Raw genomic sequence first — 19,048 nt, forward strand, 5'->3', positions numbered from 1 at the left:
TCGAATCGCCCGCTTGGTTTACCGATAATATCGATCGTTACGCGAGCTGCCGAGGATCAAGCGGATGATCGGCGGGTAACACCGAAAACACTTCGAGTGTATCCAGCAGAGTTGTTTAGGCAAGGTTGCGAAGAAGATTGAGACGTACACCATGAATAACCCGAACCTCGTGCCGGGACGAAAGATGAGAAAGAATTTCGAGAAAAGGTGGAGGAATTTCCAAGGATGAGAGTTGGAAGAAAAGAGGGAGAAAGAGGAGAGGAAAAGGGGACGCGATTGGGGCGACTGAGTCGAGGAAAATAAAAATGTGAGAGGAAAAGAGAAGAGGGGAGGAGCGTCAAATTGAGCCCGGCTTAGATTACGCTCAACTTTTCCTCCGAAATGATTTGCCGGGGATTGCGCGAAATAAACAATACGATTCAACGGGGAAAAAACGAAGATTAAGGGCAAAGGTAAAAACAGCGTCTAGTCTTACTTCGGAAAGGTGCGGGAAGGAAACTTCGGCGTGCGGTGGCTGACTTTACGACGAAACGAGGCGCGGTTTGATTATTTATTTACAGGTCGCCGCCTCCCTGGCGTTTCAAAGTTCGTGGTCGTTTGGTCTGTACCGCTGCACCCAGTGAAACAACCTTCGAGACTTGACCACCACCACCACCACCACCAATTTCGAGTGATGCTATCTCGGATTTGTAAATATTTGATCGTTTATACGTGCCTATATACCTACTTCTTGTCTATTTATCCCAACTCCCTCGATCCTCTCTATATTCGTCTTTGTTTGTATTACATAGCCTCGTCTCGAATTGATTCGACTAATTTTGTGAGCAACGAAGTATATAAATCAATCGATCGATCACATCGAATAACCATTTGTGCCTACCTGTACGGTTGTCAAATGACTCGCTTTTTTTCTATCATATAACCGGTCTGCGAAATATCGAATTACACATTAAGACACTTTAGAAAAATGTGTCGAGGTATGAAGTTACGAAGAACTCGACGAATCAACACCGCCGTAAGTTATCCGGGAATTTGGAAAAAAATTCAATAGAGAACGTTTCAAAGAAAACCGAAAAATATCGCGAGAAGCTGCAGCGTGCTGGTTCAGGTACGACTTTACGATTTCAAAGGGTAAAGAATCGGCGAAATCATTAATGTACGCACATCACATGTAGATGATATAATTCAATTATATCAGCATTACACGGCAGACTCTGGACTGAGGGAAAAATCGCGAATGGCGTAAACTGACTTATAGGATAAAGCAAAAAAAAAAAAAAGTACCTCCGATTGTATCGTTTCCTATTACAATCCATTCACCGATCTATAACCCCCAGGCTCCGTGTTCGTTCTAGTTTTCTATAATCCGAGGTACCGTGCTTGGAACTTTCGGAATTACAAAAGTTGGCGTACAAAAGTCTATCAAGAACGGAGAAGACCGATCGAACAGTGTTTACCGATCCTTTTTTATATACGTGTACAAATATATTCGATATTCCACGGTACTCTATACAAAAGTTTGAAATTGATCTCGAAACTTGTATATTTATACGACCAATCTGACCCGGAGGATGGTAGGGGTAGAAATTTTTCTCTCCTCGCACAAAGAAGAAGAAGAAGAAGAAGAAGAAGAAGAAAAAGCGCATGCCGAGCGAAGAAACTTTCTCGTTGAATGTGTAAACAACTCGATTGTTATACTTACGCCACAGCATACTTACATACATGTAATGAACGATGATTAAACTCACCCTCGGTCGCCAACTTATATATACTACCGATAACCGAAGACGTCCTCAAACCGTCTCGACGTCGGATTCCATCGCGAATTGATGCGAGGGTGAAACGAGAAAATAAAAAAAAATAAAAAAAATAAAAAATTGTCGAGGAAATAGAATCGACCAGAGGAAAAACTTCCTCGTAGCGACGAAAACGACGAGGGGAAAATAGCAGAATACAGAAGCGATCTCGGAGACGCGGATCCGGCACATCTCGACTTACGTAAGGGCGACGTTCACCCTCCGAGTGTCGAGGAATAACTGAGGAACCGGAGGGGCTAAACTGAGTCCTGCGCCCCGAGGTTAGGTCGCGGTTAGAACTGCGTGATTCGTTCTAATTGCCGCCGGTCCGAACCGAGCATCTGTTCTCCTCGATGCGGTGGCCTGCAACAGACGCACGCTTCCTCTCTTCCTCTCTTCCTCTTTTTCTCTCTCTCTCTCTCTCTCGAGTTGCGTGTGCACGCAACATACACGCGTGCATTGCGTCGAATCCGGACCGAGCCTCTGTACACGAACACGTCGTTCCGGCGTATGCAAACATCACCGCCAGACGCCACCACTGAGGGGAGAAGGAGAGGGAAAGAAGAGGAAGGAAAAAAAAAAAAAAAGTAACACTCGTTTAAAATTTTACTCCTCAAACGAAACGTGGAACGGTATATTTTTAATCCACGGCTTATCGGAGCTTCCCAGTTATATATATATATATATATATATATATATATATCTAAGGCTCATACTTTTTTCATCGCGTGTATTTTTTCCGCCTCAGGGTGTAATAAATTATTTTATCTTAACACGGGGATCGGTAAATTTTTAAAAAATCAAATTTTCGTTTCATAAAAGTTACCAGAAATATTCTACAGTATATGTGTTGTATTGTGTGAAAAATTCTTCTTACACTTATTACAAGTGTAAAAAATTTTACAATCAATCATGATTACAGACGTATTAACTTCAACAAAACGGTAGAATATAATAATCTCAGATCCGTTTGACAATGATCGAATGGTTTTGACCGTGAAAAAAACTATTCGCCCGATAAACTAATTGTAAGATATTTTATTTAACCATTATATTTGTTCCCAAAATTAAAAATTTCAAGAGTACAAAAATATTAAGAAATAAGTAGCTTTTGACACAAAAGTATATAACGAATATTTCAATGTTGGTATAGAAATTGATGTAAATCGTAAAAAGTTTCTTTTCCTTTCTTTCTTTCTTCTTCTTCTTTTTTTTTTCCATTTCCATTGACAAAGAACATGAAATTTCATTACACTCAAGTTGTCGCGAGTCTCCGAATTCACTCCAACTAATTACAAACCGATTAGATTATACCGCGTGAAAATTCGAACAAAATAAAAAAATAAATAAATAAAATAAAAGTAAAAAAAATGACTTTTACATTTAATACACTCAAATCTCGGGTTATTTTATTGCGTTAAAGAAAAATCGAGTCCTTCGAAGCGGCGGAACCTGTGTCCGTGGTGAAAACGTAGGAACGAGGGTAACAACAACGCGGTTCCACCTGGCGCGGCAGCTGCTGAAAAGCGAGAAAGAACGAGAGACCCGTTGGTCGCTTACCTGACGTACCTGGCAACACCTGTGCAGGTTGAGTGCCGGCCGCGAGAGAACCCTTCGATAAGCCTCGACACGCCGTGTAACCGGGTATAGGGAATAGGGTATAGGTATAGGATACCCGCGGACACATGTCGCAGGCGGCTGCCGACGAGCGGACGAGGGAGTTTTTTGATTATAACTCGCGGCATGCGTCGAGCGTTTACGTGGGTATATCGTGAAGGAAAAAGTCACCCTTTTACCGCTGATAAATAATTATACCCCGTCGGAAAAATGGGCTGCACCGCAACGATACAACAATTCATACGGTTGTTCAAGGATTAAAGATTCCTGGGACGAACAAGAAACGCGGGAAAAAGTTGCAGGCACTGTTCGATATCCGCCATTATTGTACTTCTCTTTCTCTCCGTGATCGCCTCGTAGAAAAAAGAAAATATACTTGTACAATGTATACGTGTAGTCAGTGCGGCGATAAATATTGAATTTTAAAAGTCGAAATAAACATTGTTTTATCGCTTTATTCAACGGTATAATGTATATGATATACTGTATTAATAAAGATTGACCATTTTTTTTTTCAAAATTCAGGTCGAAAATATTGTTCCAAATGACGAAAAAAGAACGCTGTCCAAGTTTGAACACTTAATATTAATATTTAGAGGTGCATCATCGCGATTTTCTGAATTAAACTCTCTATAAAAAAAAAGCTCTTATTTGATGACAAATCTACTCATTCAAGAGTTATTTAAAAGTGATTTTTGGGTATCGGCAGAAATGCGAAAATTTTCTACATCACCTGTCGGTTGTTTAATAATTGTATGAAAAATTGTACCCTACAAACAACTGACGCGTCATTGTTACATGTAGTATTTTTTTCAACACCACCCCTGACAATTGAATTTTCCGCAGCTTTACGGCAATTTAGAATGGAACTTTCACGACAACCGACTTGCGTTATAAATTGCATAAAGCATACGTATACGTTGATACGAGGGTGAATGCCCGGGGGTTAATTTCCCAGGAAATTATTAATCGACCTCCGAGACAACGCGCGTGTGACGTAACCGAGGAGAGTCCCGAGTCGCGTTACGATGGAGAAGAAGAAGAAAATGACGTAAGGATAGGAATCGTGAAATGCTAATAATTACGTAGGCAGACCACGAACCGAAACGATGTAACACCGCGTTATGTAATTTCCAGGGACGAAGGCAGGCACAAAAAACTTGAAACTTTCAAGTTTCCCATCACTGCCCGATAAACTTGCTCCGTAATTTGACCAAGGGAAGCTGTTACCAAAGTTAAAGAAAAAGAGGAAATTCAAATTAAGGAATCTCTGATAAAACTCGGTTTAAATACATACAGATATCGAGTTCGATTAAATTTGCAATAATTAACAAGACGAAGTTCGACCCCTGTCTCATTTAAATCATGATATAATTGAAATCCATCGAGCCAGACATTTCGTTGCCTATGGGATATAAAGGGACAAAAAAAAAAATCCGCCTACATAATTCAGCAGTCTGCAAACCATTACAGTGAGATCAACATTAGATCGTGCAGTAAATGATATTAATTACGGTATATTGTACAAGCATGATCGTATAACAGTTTAATGGGAAGAAGAAACGAGACTACCGTGCGATGAGATAAAGAACACCGAAAAAAAAAAGAAAAGAAAAAGAAACTTTTCGACTTTTCCCGCGACCTGAGAGTCTCGAGGACGCAATTTATGTATAATATATACGTAGGGCACAGTGATAAAGGGAAGAAAATACTCGACGCATACCGTGCCAGCGTCCAGGTGGAAAAATTTAACGAGGCCATTTACAACTGGAAACACTTAAAAACGCGTGCAACCAACGACGTGAACTCTAGACATACGTGTGCGAATATGCAAAGCTATAAGTGCCGCAGACACGTAACATTTTCTTTATTAACAAATATTACACTATGCAAACAGTCGATGCGAGATAGCCTGCGGTTATTGATACAAACGAATTGTTAAAATGAGAAGAAATGAAAATAAAAATAAAAAAAAGACAGATTGAATATAAAAGCGAGAGTATCGACGAATCAGCGTGCACAAAGAATTCGAGAATTCCAAAATGGGGGGGGGATGTTTGCTTTCTCTAATCGAGTCGACGGCAAAGAATTGCCCAGGTAACCGTGATAAACCGTGGTAGAGATAACTCGCGGTTGTTATCAATGCGGCAAACGTCGGATTTGAACCGTATGATGCGGTTAACGCACACAAATCCACGTGTAACGACATTTCCGTACGATTAAACGCGGTAAAAGTCTCTCCTAACGAGGATATGTAACGTCATAGATATGAGAGATACTCAACATCTGTATGTAACACATGCCTGCTACATGCTGCGACGAATGTATAATGACGCGTGTAGAAGGCGGACTTCGCGACGTGGTTGCACGGTGTGCATGACGTGCAGAGGTAGGAGGAAGGACGAGCAAGAAGAGGATATCCCTCGCCGACCTGACCGCGATATGGCGTTGTAGTAGGAAATTTAACGCGTCCTCGGGGTTACCGGTCCAACTTTGTTTAATTATATCTTCGTCCGGGAGGATGGTGCGTCAGGGTGGGGGATGAGGATGGGGATGAAGTTTCGTTTACCCTGCAGACACGGTCGAAAAGCGGATAGGCAAACTCTGCGCCGAGTCACGAAGCTAGGCGGTGCTTATGGCTGGGCGAGAGAAGAGGGGGGAGGAGAAGTTGAGAATTGAGATTTACAAGAACAACATCGTTAATGTTCGGCGATGAGAGAGAGAGAGAGAGGAGAGAGAGGAGAGATGGAGGCCCTCTCCTTCCGTGCTGTTGGGTTTCCGGATGAAGAATGAAATACGAGTTCAGCCTCCGCGTTTATCTACAGAACCAACACGTAAAGACTGTTTCGCATCTTGGAACGCAGGCACGATCATCATCGGCGAAACTGTACTTGAATCATGCGATATCGCATCCGGCGGAACGATTTTTCTTCCGTCCGAACAAAAGTGAGGCGAAGCAACTTCGAACTACACATGCGTTTACGCTTTAAACTTGTATGGATCAAAGAACGTATTACGCCATTTGGTAAGTCTGTAATTGCATGAGCATTGGCTCTTCGGTAGGTTAAACGGAGTCTCAATTCGAAACTACATAATCGACCGTTACTTATGCTTCTCCATGTTCATATAACAGGGCCAGGATTAATATCTCGTGATTCGATGAACCGGAGAATCGTTATCAGAACGCCAATATCAAACAACTCCCCTCGATCGTAGCTAACGATCGTATAAAAACGACAAGTTGAAAATTCAATGTTTCATAAAGTTGCGAAAGTTCAACGAGGAGAAATTATTGTAAGATGAAATCGAAACTGGATGGAGGAAAAAGCGTAAAAGGTGAAACGACAGGATTTGTGATGGGAATTCAGCAGAGATTTTCTTACCCCAATGCGAAAGAGAAGAAATTCTTAATACGTTCAATTCAACACAGGATAAAGAGCAAATTTTTCCGATCGACGTTTATCTCGTTGTTCGTTATAATAGGTTGGCTCTTCGCTTTCTACAATTGTTAATCGTGGATCATCGGCATAACGAAGACGTCGATCGGTAAAATGTATCCCAAATTGCACAATGGCAGGCGTGTTTACACATATATTTGAAACCACGAAACACCTCGAAGTCGATAGCAAGTTGCATTCTCTATTTCACCCTGTGAGCTTTTCTATAAAGATTACACCGTTTTATCGATAACGATAAAAGGAACGAGTCTTATTTTTAGAAAATCCTCCTTCTCTTTCAAGAACGTCACAAACTGCTTCTGCCACGTGCTGCTTTTCAAGCCCGTCCAATAAAAGGAGGTAGAGTTTAGCGTGTGCAGGCTTCTCATTTATTTACTTTTACGACTGTCCCGAAGAGACGGAGAATGGAAGAGGAAGAGAGAAGAATGGAGCAAAGCGTCAATCTTGAGGGAAAATTTTTACGCCACCTAGCTCCGACACAGCAAGTTTGTATACCCAAACAAACACACAAACGCGCAAACGCGCAAACACGTAGACGAAGTAACGACCAAATCCCTGACTCCGAAGCTGAAGGGTGGATCTGAACGGGCTGCTGCTGCAGCAGGCAGAGGTTCACTTCCACTACTCTATTAATGGAATAAAATATTTGGCCAAGCCTTATAAGCGGTATAAACCCGACGTCGACGAGCGAGAAGACCTTCCAAGTCAGATATTTCGAAAGCTGGTTTCCGTCGCGCTGATGAGAATGTCGCGAGCACAAAGGCGCCAAAACTCTCTATGCGGGCAATTCAACCCGGCTAACCCTTGCGACAACTATCGTCGTTATTTATATTATTATTACTATTATTATTGTTCTCATCGTTACAGTTGTTGCAAATTTCACCGTTTATTCGATTAATCAACTACAAACGTACCGAGTAAACTACTGTCGAAAGAAACAAAAAAAAAAAAACTCTGCTAATCTCATCGAATCACGGTATTGATCTGTTACAAAAAAAAAAAGGAGGGAATTTCGTATTTCACGGGGAGGAAAAAAAATAAGTATAAAACAGGGAAAAGGAGAAAGAAAAAAAAAAAAAAAAAAAGACCTCTTCCCTAACACGTAGAGAAGTGATATAATGATAATGATAGCTGGATGCGTGCGAGTGACATGTGCGTTTGAACAAACCCACCGGACCAGAGGCACTCGCGTGTCGATGACATATGTCTCCCTTGGCTATACGGGCAAGGGAAACGGTTCACTCCGTGTTGTTCTCGGAGGCGTTAGATCGCCAGGGTTTTGAAATTAGTGGGTGAGTAGTTGCTGCCGCAGAGATCCGTCCTTGTTTCGCAAACTATTCCGGACACAGGTATCCACGCACCGTGTACATTGGCGCGAATACGTCTGAACGGAGTTGATCGCGCGTTATCAAGATCGGCGTGAGCTGGTACATACAAAGCATTGTACAAAAATCGCCGGTAGTTAAGAAAGAAAAAACCATTTCCACCTAAAGCCAGCGATATTGCAATATTGAAAAACAAACGCCATATTATTATGACACGGTTTCAATCCGTTCTCATTTCCTCTGCTTTTTTCGTTAGTTCCTTTTTACCCCCTTTCCTTCAACGCGAGTTCATCGGTTCTGCGTTACAGAGTTTGAAAATTTTCAAAAAAATGGTATACAAGGTATAACGGAATGCGAATGAAACCGGGTCTGGTAACAGCAGAAACCGAGCAAATCGAAAACTTTCGACAGAATTTACAATTCCCGATAGAACGGAACGTTGCTGTACCGCACTGCACTGCAGGATGTGAAAGCGTAACGGAAGGTACATATATGCAGTGGGGCTCGGGTACATAGGTATCGGAATAGGTACGTTATACACACAGGGTGGTTAGCATACTGTAACGAGCTCCGGCACGACAAGTCAAAGTGTGTACCTTGTCCAGGTACCTTCAGGTCTAGGTATTGGATAGAACGCCGCGACTCGGGCGCAAAACACAAACACACGCACACCTGCACCTAAATAACGAAACCGGAGAGTAAAATTATTCGCTGTACGCGAGAAGGGCCTCGAAGGATCCTCGGAGGTGGCTAATTAATGTAGAAATGATACGATACGGATCATCCACGGCGAGTGTAATGCAGGGATAAAAACTTTTTGCGACATCTGCTAAATATGCGCGGTATGGATGTACAGCAATGTCGGGAAATGATATGAGACTGCGGTAGAGTTTAATAAAAATTTCAACAAGCTAATTAAATTGAACTGCATTGTTTCTCGGAACACGTGGTCGTGGTTTTCTATGTTCGTGTGTATCTTATCTACCTGTATACGTCATACGTAGGCACACCGTGCGCTAATCGTAAGTCTAATTTTTAAATCGTAGGTGCGTAACGTAGGTAGATACACGCAGCGCGTGATATTAAAATCGACCGAACAACGCGATGAACGAAAAACGGGATAAGATGCAAGAAAAGAATAAACAAAACGATAGAAGGGAAGAAAACGGTGAATATGTGACGTCACGGGACGTGGGAGAGAGGACAGGTGCGATTCGCAAGCAATGTAGGGTGCCCTTCGGATTTAAGGAGCCCCAAAGTAGCACTATCGATTGATCGTAACGTGCTACCGGGAAAACATTCATTCTTTACTCGGAATTCGCCGCCCTTCTACGAATTCTTCGTTCAAATGGTCCGATATCGTTGAGAAATAAAAAAAAAACGTTAGGGAAAAGTTTTAAGCAAAGTAATTGCATTGATTGAAGACTGTAACAGAGGGGAAGAGAAGCGGAAAAAGACATAATAATCGAATTGTAAAAGAAAGAAGGAAGGAAAGAAAGAAAGAAAAAAAAAGATACACATATTGGCTGCACTTTTCGAATAAAAAAAAGAAAGAAAGAAAGAAGAATAAAAAAAAAAAGGGCAAGCTTTCGCGCGGTGTTATAAATCGATGACACCGCCAGCTACTCTGGGCTCTTCTTCAACCAACCCTGACACGGTGAAACTTTGGCACGGTAACGATTCTACGTCACGTATATCCGAAGAGCGCTGGTTCTTTGGGAAAAAATTTCACGCTGTATAGGTTGCTCCGATAAATTTTATAACCTTACGATGGATGGATGTGTAACTCTGGGAGGAAAGTCACGAACGTGTCTCTCCTTCAAACGCGTATATTTGCCAATTTATATGATCTGCATGCCTGCCGTGAGACTCAGCCAGAGTTACTTACGTAACCGCGATAGACGGAAATGACGGGAGGTTCGTTCCGAAAGTTATTCGTGACGCGTGAGCATTCAATTGCGACGTGTGTGTGTGTGTTCAATTTATTCTCTGTATATAAATAAAGTAGATGCTCGCGTGTATCGTTAATTGATGAAAAATAATTTCATTAATTCCAACTCGGTTGGTGGATGATATTTTTTTTTTTTCACATTTGTTTTCTCGAACGCGACGAATGTTCGAATCGGTGAAGATGTTTCATCGATTGAAAGAGACCTACAGATGATATTTCGTACGGTTGACTGAAAATTCGACGCTGCCGTACGGATGTAAAATTGATTAAAAATAATGAACGAATGCCACGAACTTGATTGTTATCGGAATGAATAAATTTGTCGAAACCGACCGTTCGAGGCTTCCGTGTTAAATGTACCTAATAACGCGCGCCTACTTGAACCGAGTAAATTGCCTGCCTATTTTTTATTCATTTATTCGTTTTTTCTTCCTCTCGCCTTCTTATTGCAGCCTATCTTCGGAAAAGAAAAAAGACCTAGTTATCAATCTTGTACCTTTATTACTGACGAGGGGTAAGCCGGAAGTGAAAAAACCCGGCAGGCATACCGGACTGCGAAAATTTTATCTCTTTTCCTCTCTCTGTAACGGGAACGCGAAACTTTCCGACCCCTTAGTAACGCGTTGACATTTAGATCCAAACACGCTTCGAGATACGATAGTATTCGATTGCCCTGACTCAGAACGAGCTTTTGGTATTGTTACTTTTCGCGCTGACGATATAGCTGAGATTATCGTGCTCCGAGATATATAACTTCGAGCGGAATGTTCCGACAACTTAACGAGAAAATCTCTTCTTACGCCCAAGGTGTAAAAGAAAAATGCGGATTCGCGCGGATGGCGATCAGACTTTAGAATCCGTAAAATTGACTCGCCTGAAATGAGGACGGAAACAAGCGGTATAAATAATAACAATAATAGTAACAGTAGTAACAATAATAACAATAGCCAGAAAGTGATCAAATTTTATAATATTAACGTTCAATTACCTCGAGGCATTTTCCGTCTTGCCAGGATCAAGAAGAACATTTATTATTATCTCATCTCAATTTAAAGATAATTCAATATCGCCTTTTGAGTTTAGCGTTGCTTTCAGGACCAATTTATCAAAATTAATTTCACAACGGAACGAAAAGAAAAATCCCAGGACCTCCCGTTGTTATGAAGGGAAATTATTTTTCTTCCCGAGCATCGTTTCGTCCGACATAAACGTCAAAGCCTCGTGCCTGTGTATATAATATCGCGTTATATTAATAGCACGGCCTACTTCCGGCATTAAATTAAGGAATAGTTTATTTCGCAAGCCAAATTTTACGCGAGAAAAATAAAAGTAAAACATTTTAAAAAAAAATATAAAAAATCACGGCATTTCTCGCTCAATCTTAGCTTTCCGAATTTTGCTTTACTTGTCTCTCGTACAAGGTATTTAAGAAAGAAATCTGTATACATATTATTCTCATCTGAGATTTAAATTTCAAGTGATTAATAATAAATTGGTATTTAAAAGCGGACGATGAGATGGATTAGATACGATGGAGAAAAAATGGAGAAAAATTAACACACAAAACGTGTCGATCTAAATTTAATTCTAATTCTAAACAATCGATCTCTGCAGTGAAATGCCGATTGCATCAACGGGTTGTTTACGTTGGTCTCAGTTAATTCAATAATACGTAATTGATAACAATCGCGCGGCATTCGAATGCCTCAAGAGCTCCGAACTATCGAGGCCTCTAAATAATCCAAATATCCGAACAATGTCTGTATTGTGAAGAAGGATTGCGCGAACCTAATTCCAATCAGCCACCCTAAGTAAACAACTGATTGTAAGAGTCCAGCCCTGCGCACACACAGGGAAACGTGTTATGCGTCGTTTCGATACGTAACTCAACGTGACCGGCGACTCATAACTGACTTTTATTAAATCGGACATGTCGGGTTCGACCACCGGAATGATATCTAATATTTAACGAAAACAGCTGAACTTCGCGCAGAACCAAAAAAAAAAAAAAAGAAAAACTTGTCGAATTATTTTTGACGGTGAGAACACCGAACTATAAATATTAAGAATATCATTTTTCAAATCATATTTCATTTATGGCTGCACAGCGTTTCTTCAACTGAACGAGATAATAAATCCTTTGATGAAACGAGTGGCAAAAATATTAGAAAGGTTGATCACATTTATTACAACTGTAGCTCGAACCTAGAGAGCCCCGACTTGTAAAGCGAAAGGACCCTTTCAATTATTTCTGAAAATGCTTTCCACCCTACAGAGGATTTGAATAACCGACCTCTACACAGAGATTACATATACGTGTATAATATATATAATACAGATTGAACGGAGCAGTGAAAATATACATATTACGAGTATTCTATGCGAATTAATGCAAGAGTCACTAAAGGTAGAGCAATTTATTTTTCCCAAGAATCTGTAGAGCAGAGTGCGAAAGAGAAAAGAAAAACTGCTCGTCTTTTTTTACATTTTCTTTTAGTTCGCGTACCTTGTCGGAGCGAATATTTCCAAGACTTCAATTTATTGATACGACCACACCTGAATGTCAATTTCTCTGATAAAATAAATGAGACAGGGGTGCGAGCTAGGTTTAATTACGTTAATTCGCCACTTCAATATGAATCGTCAACGTTTCGCGTTCAGAGTAGAGCTTCAACTCTGCGCACCTGCAAACACGTTGCAGCGAAAGCCGCGGAACGATCAATGAAACTAAAACTATGCCGGAGCGAACCGACCGATCGATCGATCGATCGAGTCGGCGTTTCAGCCACCCTCGAAACATGCGTCAACTCATCGTCTGTAAGCTACTCCCGACTCTGTTACACCTACGCGTATACGCGTAAACTCGACATACGATACGTTGTTCGCAGGATGCGTGTTATAAGTAAGGCAACAATCTGCCCGATACTGAAGGTCCTAGGTAAATTGCGACGAAAATTAACGTGTTTCGAATCGTTAAAGAGAGGAGAAGAGACTGTGATACATTCGGCGAAATTGCTACGTAGCAATGTTGCGATCCTCCAAATTCATAACTACCGACGAACAAATACTTCATTGGTGGTGATTAATTATCCCAATTTGTCATACTTTGATAATGCTGAATTTGTGACAAGTAAAACTCGGATTCACGCACGCCGTTCATAAATGTGTGCAATTATTTGCACTTTATGCACTTGGAATTTAATCCTTCGGACACGACGCGGCGACATTCCTTTGCTGTAAAACGATACGCTATACGTATATAAGAGTACGCTTAGTTAATTGCGAGAAAATCGAGCTGCCCTCTTCGGCCTCAACTCTCCTTTGCAAAAAAGAGAAAATAAAAGAGATAAAATAAATAGAGACGAAGCGGTAAGGGGAAGATGAGAGGGGTGTAAAAAGGAAAGGAAAAGAAAAAACGAAGTATGAAGCTCTTGATATCGCGACTCGATTACATAATTAATCTTCGTCGAGAAATTCCGAGAAGAATCAGCGGTGGGCTATGAATATCTGCCCTTCTAATTAAAGGTATCGCATTAATTAACGATACGTTATATACGGTATATAATGTCTTCGTACATAGTAAAGCATAAAAAAAGGGGGGTGAAAGAGGAAAAAAGAAGTAGCGAGGGGTGGTTGACGAAGAAAAAAAAAGTTTTTACAGAGTTCGTGTCTTACGGGAGTGCAGGTACGATGAAAATATCGGTTGTTCAAGGGTCGCGGAGTCTAGAAATTCGTAAGATTGTTTAAATATTCAAAAGGGTTTCTCGAAAATACATCAGGTCAGCTTTTTATCGGAGTTTCCCGGTGAGAATTCAACGCCGTACGCTTTGATCCTTGGTAAATGTTATTTATTGTTTCTTCATTCCCCCGTTCTTTATACGATTGTTAAGGGGATTGGGATTCCGAATCGTACATCGAATATCGCGAAACTCACCTCTCTGAGCTCCTTGATCTTGAATCCTCCCTTGCCGATGATGCAGCCGGCCTGGCTCTGGTGTACCAGCATGCGGACGTCGATTTCATCGTTTCCGTACCTCGATCCGTTCTTTGACAAATGCAAAAACGACAAATTATTAACATACGTTTCGATTGAATTTAAAGGCGAAAGCTTATACCTTCACCCTCGCAGAAAGCAAAATCGCGTGGGTACAAATATCCGCGCAGCGTGATGGATATTGAATCGTAATGGAAAATCGATTGATCCCCAATTCGCCAGATCGTTTTTTGAAAGCACGGTTGAATATTGATGAAAAAAAAAAAAGTATAAGAAAACAAGCACATCCCGCAAACTGAGAGACTTGGCTAACAGCTTTGTTGCGGATTATACAAAGAAAAGGAGTCAAATTTATGTCCAAGACATTTTTCAAAACTATTCCAGACTCACCTCCTCAAGATTTGGTACTACTTCGTTAACGACCTGCAATACGGTGTCCAAGTCCGAGCTGATCGTCAGAATTCTGTAATCAAAAAACTCGGGAAATTAGGCCGGTTCTTCGAGAAAATTAAAAACAAAATGATTCGTACCTTTCGATTCGCACACCAGTGTCTGAGCATATCAATATTTGCACCGATGATAAGCCTGTTTCTCAACAGGTATATAAACTATCCAGAGAAAATAAGATTCGCTAGAACATTGACTAACTATTCCAGAGAATTCGTTAAAGCCGATTAACGTATATCGAAATACGTCAAGTGCTGTATACACGTGAAATGAAAGAAAATAGAAACAGAAATAAAAAGAAAATCAAACAACGATAAAGCGGAGTGTGAAAAAAGTTTCTCGCGTATATTTGAAACCGGTAGTCGAGAAGTTGTTGTCTCAAACTCGATACACGTAATATATGTACGAAATAAAACGCGTGCAGTGGAATTCCCGAGTTGGAAAAAGAGAAGGGTTAAAAATAATAAGTGAAATAAAAAAATAGCGTATGCGCAAACATAAGTTTCACGCAGGAAGGGCAAAGTGTGACGATGCGAGCGAATAACGACGACGACGACAACAACAACAACAAGTCCGACGACAGAAGAGATACAGCCATAAGTTTGAAGTTTAAACCGGCGGAAAATACCCGAGAGAAAATTCACGGTAATCTTCGTTCGGTGCGGAAAGAAGACTGCCACGTACCGACTGCAATCCCGGGACACGGAGAATGAATATTGCTTTTTAAAACTGCGAAACTTTCCGGCACAACACCCCGTCGCGTCGTTTTCCACCAGCGGGAGAAGGGGGAGCAGGAAGTTCTTAAATAATGGCAGGCACAAATCAACTCCGACATATTCTAGCCGTTTTTCTTTCTCGCGACCGTGCGTAAGACTTGGCAATCGCGCGAGTATTTGGCAAGAACTTGACTTTGTTTTTTTTTTTTTTTTATCCCGATGTTTTTACGATGAACATGAAAACAGAATATACAAACTTACGATTGAACGCATGCTTTTTTTCTTTCTTATCAACGATAACTCTGATATCGCTGCAAGTAACAACGCATTGCGTACGCGGCACTTGACAATATTTCGATAAATAAATAACAGATCGGAAACGTCGAACAGCGAATTGTGGAAAAATTGAGAGTGAACATTAAAACAGACAAAAATATACGCTCCTGTAGTAACGAAGAAAAACCTGTCATTGCAATGGTGAAATGAAAATTTTTGCAATTTTTTCGCCAAGTACCAGCAAGATTCAATTTATAAATTAAAATTATTCATATAATACAACGTTAGTCTAAATATTATTATAATACAACGTATATAATGTATGTAGATGAAAATTGTACATCGTTAAAAATATATCCCAACAAATACAGCTCGGTATAACAATATTATTAATTACTGAACAATCATTTATTTCTGCATGAATTATACGTCATATACGTCGTTAGTTGGCTATATAGTTATACTGTACAGGTTGAATTTTAAGCGGCCATCACCGTCATCGCCTTGACGCTCCATTACCAAACGAGATATGTTAGATAATACAGATTTATACAATATGTTACACAAGTACGATGCTGGAAATAGGGATGAGCGATGAATGAGAAATAATAATATTATATTACAGTACAATTACAACCGAGAGAACAGAAAAGGAAAAACGTGACTAGCAGCGTCCGTATTTTATTGGCGGAGAGTTGGGGATGATTCGCAATTGTGGATTAAATAATACATATTCTCGGGTATATGATTATGATAGTTATCGATTTTTCCTTTCATTGTAATTTATCGATAAATCTACTCATTTGCTTTCCTCAACGAGCGATTGGACCCTTTTCCCCTGATACTTCCTTCATTCTATCGCAGACCTTGTGCGGATTTCCGGTTTCACTTCGGTTCAAAGCTGGGGGTGCGAAGACAGGTTAATTTGCATATCGGAAATCGTGATTTGCGGAGGAATCTCGTCAGTTTCAAATTCTCTGTTTAACGATCCGATTGCAAATATTTCATGGTGTGTTGGAATATGAGTAAGATGCGAATTCAAACCGATATATATATATACACACACACACACATATACGTATAATATATAGAAAACCATGTCAGTGTTTATTATGTATATGAAATAAATTGTCGAGAACCTCCGTGAAATGTAGATGAAATTTTCACGATTGAATTTGAGAAAAAACTTCCAACCGGTCTTCTTCTCTTCAATTCGCTACAGCACTTGGCACTCCTTTTCAGGCGAAATGAAGAAGAAAAGGCGAGAGACGTACGCTCTTTAGAAATCTCCCCCGGAGACCACGAGTTTATTTTGCAAAGTAAAAGTTTGGTCGATTCGTTGAGTTTCAACTGGTTTTGGTTTAGGTTTGGCCGGGTGTTGGGTCGGGCTTGGTGGTTGTAGGGGGTTGCAGGGGCGGGTCGTTGGAAATTACCACAGTTTTATACATGATAAGCGTACCTACACGCACGCCTTAATTCTACGTATATTATATATATATATATATATAATATATATTTATACATATATTACGTATATTTATACATATATATATACACACATGTACGTATATATGCATAGGTGGTATATTTATACCTATGTGGGTCTGAAAAAGTCAATTAACGACGAGTGACGGTTAGACGCTTGCGGTGCATTTTCAATTTCATTTTCTCATCTCTGAGATTATTTCCTTCTCGATTCCTTTCATTGGCGCGATCGCCATTCTTTGCTCGATCATCGGTTACCACCTTGATAAGCTGCGCATTGGGGAAAAAAAGAGTGCAAGAAGAGAATGAACGAAAAAACGAAACAAAAAGAAAAGGCAAAAAAAAAAAAAACAATAAAACGATGCGAGTTTTCGGTTTTTTGTGTATCCCATGCACTGCGTTACAATTGAACTGAATTCAAGAAACGTAGTCCGTTAATATCCTCGTGAAATAACTAACGACTATTTTACAGATTAAATTTTCTAATTCGATATTCTTTTTCTTCTATTTTTTATCCTTTCGTCCGCGTGGTAATTGATTTAATGCTCGAAATTTGTACGTTCGGATATCATATCAATTCTTTAAACGTTGTAAAAGCATGTCCGATACGCGCCTGTAGATATGCAACCGGGGCAACGTGTCGAAACGCAGTGTAAGAGGCAGACTGGAGAAATTGAATTAACACTGCTTGTTCGACTGATTGTGAAATCGGGTTCGATCCTGACACGTTCGTTATTTCAACCTTTAAAATGTACATATATTACGAAAATTTCCTACATAATTATACAATTTATAAGTCATGCAGCGCAGATAGGCTATTACGTTCATTATACACGATACGTCATCTTAAAACGTTATAAACTTTTTAAAAACAAAAACTATCGTTTATTATACACAGTATAAGCGATTACAAGTATGTTAACGTGAGATTTGACATAAAAATGAAACGTTATGATAGTATTCACAAATAAATAATCCTGTATATTAGACACACATCTATAAATATGTATATAAAAGAAGGGAAGAAAAAAAAAACCTTTACGTCCCCGAACATGCTCTGGGGCAAAATCCCCCTTCGTGTAATAAATTCTCTCACAGTTATCGTCGTTGAGAAAAACACGAGAATAGATCAGTATGGTGGTAGAATAAAATGGATAGAGAAATGAAAGAAAAAACGAGCCGAAAATGCCAACGATTTTATCAAACCTTCTAGAAATGAAATTGAAAACGTAAAATTGTCGACTCCTAAATGTCGGGCGCGATAAATTTGTCATATTATATATCTAACAAGGGGGGAAGAAAACTTTCGCGACAAGGATGAAAGTATAGAGAGACTCGACCATTTCAACTTCGAGGGTTGAGCTTCTGTACGACTAGAAACTACGATCGGAATTTATATGATTAATATTATTATTATTATTCTAGGATGCGAAAAGCTAGAGGATTTATAACATAACTTGAGAGAAAATCATCATCACCATTAATATATACGTGACTACGATAATCTAGATTCGCGTGAGGTAACAAATTAGTAAAGAGCAGGCATGAATCTCTCTACGTATGTATTATGCATCTGTACGCTGTAAGATATATTAAATTATACTATGTATGTGGAGTGCTGGCACGGTGGCGAATGACAATACAGTTACGTTATAATGACGTTTTGTATAATATATTATTAACAGTCTGCTCGACGATCCTGCTTGTTGTAAACTGCCACGGTAAACAAGATTCAGGATATAAATAAACAGTCGTTGCAGCTTCGAGTATAGGATAAATTGATCTAGGGTGATTGTCGTATGCAAGTATAAGAATAAGAATCTTCAAATGGAAGAAAAATTATAGACAAAAAAAGAAGAAGGCAGTTAAATATCGATACATATACAAATATATACGATATACGATAACGAGTGTATATACATACATAATATACATATGTAAGAATATGGAAATGGTGTATGCAACAGGTTATAGTTTCAATCA

At 39.8% G+C, this 19,048-nt stretch overlaps 1 protein-coding gene across 7 annotated transcripts in view; it reads right to left on the minus strand.

Moving 5' to 3' along the window:
* Positions 1-19,048, minus strand: part of LOC124310339 (heterogeneous nuclear ribonucleoprotein K homolog) — a 102,956-nt gene that overhangs the window by 22,587 nt on the left and 61,321 nt on the right. For all 7 annotated transcript variants that reach the window (XM_046774171.1, XM_046774169.1, XM_046774172.1 and 4 more), the window contains 2 exons: positions 14,532-14,604; positions 14,082-14,192 (listed from right to left, as the gene is read on the minus strand). In XM_046774171.1, the coding sequence (XP_046630127.1) occupies positions 14,082-14,192; positions 14,532-14,604 (184 nt within the window). The remainder of the gene's footprint in view (positions 1-14,081; positions 14,193-14,531; positions 14,605-19,048) is intronic.

The sequence above is a fragment of the Neodiprion virginianus genome, chromosome 1, assembly GCF_021901495.1.
Source record: "Neodiprion virginianus isolate iyNeoVirg1 chromosome 1, iyNeoVirg1.1, whole genome shotgun sequence".
NCBI classification, from domain to species: domain Eukaryota; kingdom Metazoa; phylum Arthropoda; class Insecta; order Hymenoptera; family Diprionidae; genus Neodiprion; species Neodiprion virginianus.